This window comes from Cornus florida, unplaced genomic scaffold (genome assembly GCF_030987335.1).
Source record: "Cornus florida cultivar Cherokee Brave unplaced genomic scaffold, ASM3098733v1 CherokeeBrave_3.0.0_Hap2_Chr05, whole genome shotgun sequence".
Classification (NCBI taxonomy): Eukaryota; Viridiplantae; Streptophyta; class Magnoliopsida; order Cornales; family Cornaceae; genus Cornus; species Cornus florida.
This window is the reverse complement of record NW_026775575.1, coordinates 106,736,176-106,745,822: the sequence shown is the minus strand read 5'-3', so window position 1 is coordinate 106,745,822 and position 9,647 is coordinate 106,736,176. Positions and strand designations below refer to the sequence as shown.

The following is a 9,647-nucleotide window of genomic DNA, read 5'->3' as shown; positions in this document are numbered from 1 at the left end:
ACGTCTTAAGGCCCACAAAATAGTGGTTACAAAACCACTCAACGAACCAATACGTGAGCTTAACTCGTGATTCCAAAGAAACTCTTAAAACCATCTTTAATGACTGTTGCCTTTAATAGTTTTAACATAGCTGAACACCCACGACTGAAATCGAGAAAACCGTCCAACCTGTCAAATGTACCATCAGGTACCCATAAAAACAGCCCATCAACATAACTCAATGATCAACTGATCCAACAACTGAAACTCCTTGGACACGTAGTCCCGTATCATGTACACCACCATCTACGACAAGTGACCTAAACACGTATAAAGAATACCATCAATCCCAAGTGAGTCTTATTCTAAAATGGGATCGTACTACCACACGTACGCAACGCACAACACCGTACTCCGACTATCACTAAACATACTAAAATCAATGATCATTGACCTTTTTATATCAATTAATAAATATATTTTTTTATTAATAATTCTTGTCTAATTATATTTCATTTTATTAAAAAAACTCATAATAAATAGATAAATAGGTAATTTGTGTTGGAGTTTTATAGAAACTCTTTTTAAACCTCTTTTTATATCAATTAATAAATATTTTTTTATATTAATAATACTCGTTTAATTAGGTTTCCTTTGATTAAAAAATTCATAATAAATAGATAAATAGGTAATTTGTGTTAGAGTTTTATAGAAACTCTTTAAATATATCTTTGTCTAGTGTGATAGAGTTTTATTGAAAATAAAATATGTAATTTGTGGTAGAGTTTTATTGAAATTATTTTATTTTCTTTAAATATATCCTTGTCGAATTAGATTTAATTTTACTAAGAAACTCCTAATAAAAGCTAATTTGTGGTAGAGTTTTAGAAAAATTATTTTATTTTATATCCATTAATAAATATTTTTTATATTAATAATTCTTGTCTAATTAGATTTTCTTTTATTAAAAAATTCATAATAATAAATAGATAAATAAGTTAATTTGAATTTTATTATGTAGGTTTTAGAGTTTTATAGAGTTTTATTTTTATAAAAACTATTTTCATATCAATTAATAAATATTTTTTTATATAAATAAATAAATACCTAAATACTGAAACTTTTTGGCAGAACTTCTGTATTTTATTCTAAAATTCTGAATTTCTAGAATTCTCAATTTTTGTACCCCTCCTCCTTCCTCCATGACTCTATTTATAGGCTTCTTGGATTAATAGGACGATGACATATGTCCTCTCCTGATAATGACATAATCATAATTGAGTCGGGCCGGTTATATTGTGATAATTATCCATAAAAAATTATTATTATTTTTACATCAATTAATAAATATTTTATTCTGATTGATTTTATTAAGTAATTTTTAGAGTTTTATAGAAACTATTTTTATATAAATTAATAAATATTTTTTTATATAAATAAATAAATACTGGAATACTAAAACACTAAAATAAATATTTTATTGTGATTGATTTTATTAGGTAATTTTTAGAGTTTTATATAAACTAATTTTATAAAAACTAATTTTATATCAATTAATAAATATTTTTTTATATAAATAAATAAATACTGAAACTCTTTGCACATTTAATAATAATATAGATATAGATATAGATATCTTCTGGAATGTATATATATACATACAAACAAAGTATAATATTTGCCCCCAAATTAATTTAGCATATGAACAAAGTGGGAGAATTTGTTGAAGGAAAATTATTTTGGAAAAAACAATCTATATTGTTTACACCTTACATGAAAGATTATGGAGGGTTACCTCGATTGCATTAACATTGGTTATATTCTCAAACTGCAACTATTTTTTCAAGACTCGTGATTTAACCCCGCAACATAATTAAAGACCTTTCAAACTATTATTAATTAATATGAAAACCATACAAGGACTAGAAAACTAAGTTGAAGCATGCATGTATTTGGTCGATCAGGTGTCACCAGATGGGTGGTGAAGGGCTTCCTAAGGAGTGCACGTGACATCATGACATGGAATGGAGAAGTGCACATGACCCACAAGACGACACACCCTCACAGTGAATGGGAAATAGAGAAGTTGGGAGAGGAGGTTGGGCTGCGTTTGGATGAGAAAGCATTGTTCTCAAAAAGGGATTATCCAGGCCGGTTATGATGATAACAAAACAGGAGATGGAAGTAGAAGCAATCAGACCTTTCGTGTTGGTGAATGCACTACTTTCAAATTCTCCCACCCTTAACAAATTAATGCATATGAGCCCTTGGTGCCTTTTGATGAAATTATATATCCCTAATTTATTTCATGAAATGGATTTTCTTCATTAATTTGTTGTTATTCTTTAATTAGCCTCCAATTTTCAATTTCTTAATTTTTTTTTTTTTGTTTTTTCTGCTAAAATGGTCTCAAACTTTTATTTTTGTTTTATAAAAGGCATGTGCCAAAATCACAACAATCATTAATCAAGGCTAAATAATCTCCAAGACAGTGAGACATAGAACCGGACCACCTACCTACTTATAAATTTCTTTTGTAATTACTGTTGGAATAATAATAATGCACGTTCAGGCTACTTCTTTAATAAAGAAATGATCAGTTGGTACAATTTACCCTAGTCTTATTACTGTATTACATTAAATTTTGATAAGTAATTAATGAATATTGCATTCTAGTAGATATATCATGTCCCAAAGAAACAACAAAAAAAAAAAATGGATTTTTTTTTTTAACAATTTTTTTTTTTGGATCAATTAGATTTAATACTTTATAACACTCTATCTATTGAAAATTTAATTGTCAGATTACATATGATTATGTTTTAGTTGCTAATCAGAACATTTTAGTTGCTAATAAAGTAATCATTTTTCAACTAATTAAATAACCAAAACTATTGTTTTCAAACCAAAATTGGTTACTTTAAACAATTAAAAAGAATGATGAAACAAAAAACAAAACAAAAAAACTTGAACTCAAGTTCTTAGATATATATTTACATATATATGACCAAGATTAAACCTGTATGTATTCATGATACCTTTGATATAAGTTTATTTAACCAAGCCAATATAATACGTTGCTTGCTTGTGGAATTGATTAATTTATGTGGATAGCAAGTTCAGTCAAATCCGGGAATATGTGAAACGTACTGGGTTGCCATTGACACGTTTTTGTTCTGCGATTGGTTGATGGTTATATATATATATATATAAGAATCTCATTGATTAATTATCGTCTATCCGCTGAAAGCTCTTGTCTTGTAGCTAGAATTTTAGCACTTATATTCTCATATATATATGTGTGCGCTAGCTTGTGTTTGTGTAGTGAGAGACAAAGTTTCGTGTGTCCTAAACTATCCCAGATTCAATTCAAATTAAACGTCTACTGAGAAAGCTCAGTACTATCTCAAACATGAAGGTAAGCATTTCTAACCTCTCTTTCTAGAACAAAACTGATCATGTTTGATATATATGTATGTGTGTGTGTGTGTATATATATATATATAGCCTGGTATGTATTAATTATTTATTCAATGTTACAGCAAAAGATTGTTATTCAGATGCATCTGACTTGCGAGAAATGCAGATCGAAGGCAATGAAGGTTGCTTCTGTAGCATATGGTACGTACCCATCACATTGCAACTTTTAATTCACCTTGAGAGAGCTTAATTCTTTGAATTATACACAGCGCGATCGAACACACACAAAATTTCAAGTAATAGCTTATTAATTGGATTGATTTTGGTTGGAGACATGCAGGTGTGAGCTCAGTGGCAATAGAAGGGGAAGATAAGAGCCAAGTCGTGGTGGTCGGAGATGGAGTGGACGCGGTTAAGTTGACGAGCTCATTGAGGAAGAAGGTTGGTTGTGCGAGCTTGATAAGCGTGGAAAAAGTGAAACCCAAAGTTGATACAGGGAAGGATAAAGTTACAATAGTTCCATGCCAAACAAGTTGCTATCAAAATCCACAAGTTTATGTGTGTGAAAGTGTTTCTGATCAATATTCATCTGGTTGCTCCATCATGTGATCGTTAAGAAATTACTGACCTTGTATGGTTTTATGAGATATTGTAACCATTTTTGTTGAAGTTTGTTGGAACTTGTTTGATTTAAGATTTTTGTATCGTATGTATGTACATGTGTTATGAATATGATTAATTATCTTTTATTGATGAGATTCACTAATTTAGTTCAAGATTGTTGAAATTTTGAACCAACCTTTCTATACATGTAAATATATATATGACTATGAAATTAATCGGTACTACTAGTACAAAAATTATACTTTTTTTACCACAAAAGTCTTAATTAATTTGTGTAGTAGGATATAGTAGTAATATATGAAATTGACTATGATAGTTAATGGAGCATTACTAAGCAACTCACGTGTTTGACTTGTATATAGTTGACTTTCCTGTTGCTTGTTTGGTTTATTCTCCCATTCTGTTCATTTTCATGTTAATTCAGCACCTTTTTTCTCCTAATATGATCAAACTTAATTGAATCCTCGAGAAAAAAATAGTACTCATTAAGTACAGGAAGACTTCATTCATCTCTTAATCTCTTATCTAATATAACTCTACCTAATATGATCAAACTTAATTGAATCCTCGAGAAAAAATAGTACTCATTAAGTACAGGAAGACTTAATTCATCTCTTAATCTCTTATTTAGTATAACTCTAGACTAAAATGACAAATGCAATATAAGTGTATCTATCAAATCACCATCAGTAATAATTCTAAGGTTACTGGTTGGATGATTATTTATCCAAACCACGTTTACATCTCTATCATTAATTATTAATTGCAAGAAGACAGGTACGAAATTAAAAAATTGCAACCTAGGTAGGTCAACCAACTGATACTTTTCCACCAAGGTTTTATTTTTTATTTTTTATTTTGGGTAAATAAAAAAAATATATAAAAAAAGGCTTATAGACATTTTCCAAAAGTTTAGGCTGATTTCGTATGCAAATTAACTATGGATTTTTCGGGCTCAATTAGCTTTACTAGCTTGTATTAATTCGTAGAACATTTTATTTAGTGTTCCATGTGTAAGGACTTCGGTAGTCCGTGTGTGCTAGTCCTTTGACTCTCTCCATTGATGCCAATGAAATTGCTTCCTAGTTTCCTAGAACTAAGTTAATTAAGGAGAATACTCAATGTAGCATTTTCTAACACGACGTATGGTGGACTATCAACGTGTAGTATAGTATGTCATATGTGGGTCCTGTTGCTTGTTAATTTCTTTCTCCCGGTAGTATTATTATATGTAATAGTCATATCAGATTGTCCAATTATGACCGTTTTTTTTTTTTTTTTATTTTGAGGACCTCTAGAGTATACTCTGCATAGCATTTTTATCCCTATTTGAAAAAGCGTGCAAAAAATACTTTTAATCTTTTCACATTATGCAAAAATACCCCTCAATCGAAAATCTGACATAAATTAGTATTATAATACCTGTTTTGTCCTTTTACTTTTCTAAAAATAGCCAATGGAAGTATATATGGTACTAATCTCATAATATAGGGGTGTTTATGTGTACATTACTGTATATTTATTTTTTTGTAACTTTTTTTTCTCTATATATATCTCTAAATTTTTTTTTTTTTTTGAAACTTTGAGATTTTTTTGTTTTCTACTTTTTTTTTCTTTATTTCATTTTTTTTTTTCATACCAACACTGTTAAAAATAATAATAATAAAAAATCTCAATATCAGTATATTGGTTTTCGGAATTTGGGGCAAATTTGTTTTTTTAGTTTGCACTTTATTTTCATTTTTTATTTTTATCTTTACTTTTCTTTTATACTTTTAGTTTCTATTTTTTATCTTTACTTATCCATTTGCGGCATTCCAGTAATAGTCATTTTTGGTCATTTTACAAAATTACTTATTTTTATATATTTTATAAAATAATTAAATAAGGGTGATTTAGTCAACTTATTATTTAAATTTGTCAAAGGGAACTATTTACACAAAATGAAAACTTTAGGGGTTTTTTTTGGCACGTGAGGGGCGTCAATTTATATTGTCAATTTTTGTTATTTTATAAAATTATTTATTTTTATATATTTTATAAAATAGATCAGTAAGAATAATTTAATCAACTTAAAATTTAAATTTAAATTTACACCAAATTAAAACTTTAAGACCTTTTTTGTAATTGAGGGATGTGATATGCAATAATGCACTGTAAACATGCTCTACAAATGTTTTTTTTTAGACTTGACCCTTCATTCAACAATATGCAAAGCGGCTGTTTGGCCCATATCTAACCAAGTTGGGCTGATAATTTCAGTAAACCCCACCCAGGCATTGGGGCAGTCCATAAGTGAACACATGAAATGTTTGGGCCAGTTCCTTCGTGCCCCAAACCAAGTTTATACTTCAGATCATTTCTTTGGTGGTCTTAACCTTCTTCCTTGGTACCAAGGTGTATGTCACCTCGTGATATTTTATGTGTGGATAACCAAACGATCTAATGAATCATCATACGAGTGAGAAAGGCTTCCCGTTATATCATATCATCCTATTATCAATTAATTATATTCAATAACATAAAAAAAATATTTATTTATTTATTGAGTCATATTACTACATGTTAATTCAATTAATTTGTAATATTATCTTATCAAAATTACAATAACATTAAAGTATCTCTCCATCTGATCATATTTCTAAAATCAAATTAAACTCTGGTGGGCTTAGATTCACATTAGTAAATTAAAGGTCTGTTAAGATTCAATTTGGGCCTGAATTATTAATCTTTCAATAAAAATATCCTATTAATATAAATTGGGTTAAACTTGTTTGACATTTCTATCCAAATTCAACTCTAATATTTTCAATTCCAGATGAAACACAAACAACAAAAATAATAATTTAGTTATTTTCAAAGATCGGATTGAAGTTGATTTGATTTTGAGTTAGTCATCCAAATTTCGAACAACAAAAAATAATAGTTTAGTTCTATTCAAAGATGGATTGAAGTTGAATTGGGTTTGAGTTAGTCACCAATATTTCACAATGCCATCAAGCATGACATTTGCTTTACACTACCTAAATTGAAGAGGGCTTCTAACTAAATTGACCAAAGCTCAACTCGTCTCTTTCATTGGGTCTCATTTTCTTCCTCTTGTCAACAAAAATGACTTTTTGTTTGCGCGAATGGATTCTTCACCTACTTATCAGAAATAAATATTAATAAATAATTTAAATACCAAGTGTTGCATGCAACGTGTCACTTAAAAGAGGACAAAGCTAATACAAAATAAATGGTACGTAGTATTTTTGTGTATATATATATTATCCTGACGAAAAACTTACTCAAATATTCATTTTATTTTTAACGGACTTTCAATTTCAATCTTCAAATTTGAAAGATAAAAAATTTCACCAATTCACTAAACTACATACTTTAATAAATTACGTAATTAAATTAATAACACAGTGGAAATAAGATGTATTTGCAGTATGCTTAGGTTTTTAGGTGCCACATGTCCTGGTGCTTGGTAGAGTGCAACAACCGTGTTCCTACTTTGCACGTTGATGGCTGAAAATGAGCCAATTGTCTTTCTTAGTGTGTGTGTGTGTGTTTTTTTTTTTTGTGGATAATCAATTGTCTTTTTCAGTTGCTATCATTAGATTATCTTATTATTAATAATCATAAAAAATGTAAAAGGGAAGACATAGAGTATGCTCCCTTAGCATTATATCTAAGAACTTGAACACTGATGTAGAGCAAGATGAAAAAATCAGTTAAATTATAACCGTCTGATCACTTGTGTAATTTCATATAAATAACCATTCTAAAAGTTGAACGTATGGCTCAAATGATGTAAAATGGTCCACTAATTCATATAATTTTTTTTTTCTCCTTTAAAGCGTATAATTCGAAAGCGAAACTCGTGAACCACTTATTCATATAATTAGGCCTATTGAATGGTGATCCTCATAATACCCTAATGCAAAAAATAAATAAATTAAAAATTAAAAAACATAATGCCCTAACACGCCACTTCAATTATAATGCTTAATAAGAAGAACCCATATCAAGAACAATGAGAGTTTGGGTCCAAGATTGGATTAAAAAAACATAAGGTTATCTAAATATCTAAAATGGCGTTGAACAACCACTCATTTCCTTGACCGTGATGTCCAATTTAAAAACTACAGTGACTTAACCCCACCATGGAAATCTAGTCTTTATTTTCCATTAAGCTGGATCTAGTCATTAATTAATTACTAAATAAAGTTTAATATATGTGCCATTTTTTTCTTTCAAATGTATGATGAGAAAAAGCAATACTTTTTTATGTACCGATATTTATGATAGGTGACAAATGCAACCAATAAGAAAACAGTTAGTTGTAGAATAAATAGTCGTAGCATTCATCATTATGCATCTCATATCTACTATTACAAATGTTTAAATGATGAAACCACCAAAGTTTTGACTAAAAAAAAAAAAAAAATTATTTTCCAAGACAAACAAAAGAAATATTTCATTAAAGAAAATTCTAAAACGCTCGACACTATTTACACGTGTGATGAGTCTGATTGGTACATAATTAAATTTCAATTGAAATATAAATTTTAAAATAAAATCAATGCAATTTAGGAAGAATCAACAAAGACGTTCATAGATATTCATTAAAGACGAAAGCAATCAAACTAAGAAGGTGATGACAGCCCACGAGACAACTTTGTGATTGCTGACGTGTAGGGCTGTGGTAATGTGGTCCATACAGTTGTACATTATTACTACGTATTTGTTTGGAAAGGAGGATTCCTTGCAGCATTGGAATTCTTACAAGAAATCCAATTGGGAGGATGGATGTCCCACGCCTTAGATACGTTTCTTGTCCACTTGTAAAATCACCAATGAATGCCTAAATATCAAATTAATTAATTAATTAAAGGTTCTCAAGATTCCAAACCTTCCCCTCCCAATCAATGCTGCCCTTTTCTTCCTCGTTCTTTCTTTCTTTCTTCATACTAGATTCTACAAATTTTCATTTACACCCTTTTAGGCCCTTCATCCAATATTTTATACTCAACTAGCTTGTTAGGTGAATTGGAAGGTAGGCAACCACAAAGTTTGTTGTGTTGTCACTTTATATTGTTCATTTGTTCTTAAGCATTGAATGTTCTAAATTTCTTTTTCTATTTTTTTTTTCTCTCTCTTTTTTGTTTCACTTTTCTATATTACAAAAATATCTCATTATTAACAATTTAGGTTTTTCTTTTTCTTTTTATTTTTTTTGAGTATTAACAATTTAGCATTATGAAAACATGGCATCAATTTATGTTTAAGCTTAAACTTCGAGGAAGTGAGACTCTTATATCATTGGACTTGGTATGCCCTATATTTTTATAAGGTTTGTCAAATGATAGAGATTCTCACCTCACATCTTAGAGGTGTGGAGTTTGAATTTCCTTAGGCCCGCTTTCAAAAGAATATTTTTAATAATTGCCTGGTTTATTTGGACGGGAGATGTATGTACCCGATGATAAATTTGGAGTGATCCAAGAGATCTGACACGGTCATCATTGGTAATAATGTATAGGGTTAAAATCACAATACCTTCTCTACTTTTAAAATCGTGCATAAAACTTCCATTAAAATTAAAAAAATTCATGAACTAACAAAACTTATCA

General features: G+C 29.2%; 1 protein-coding gene across 1 annotated transcript; it reads left to right on the top strand.

Annotated features, from left to right (window-relative positions):
* Nucleotides 1-3,216: 3,216 nt before the first annotated feature.
* On the top strand, nucleotides 3,217-4,139 carry LOC132310461 (heavy metal-associated isoprenylated plant protein 47-like). Its single transcript, XM_059808633.1, has 3 exons — nucleotides 3,217-3,397; nucleotides 3,522-3,600; nucleotides 3,740-4,139. The coding sequence occupies exons 1-3, from the start codon at nucleotides 3,392-3,394 to the stop codon at nucleotides 4,006-4,008; spliced, it is 354 nt and encodes a 117-aa protein (XP_059664616.1). The 5' UTR covers nucleotides 3,217-3,391; the 3' UTR covers nucleotides 4,009-4,139.
* Nucleotides 4,140-9,647: the final 5,508 nt, after the last annotated feature.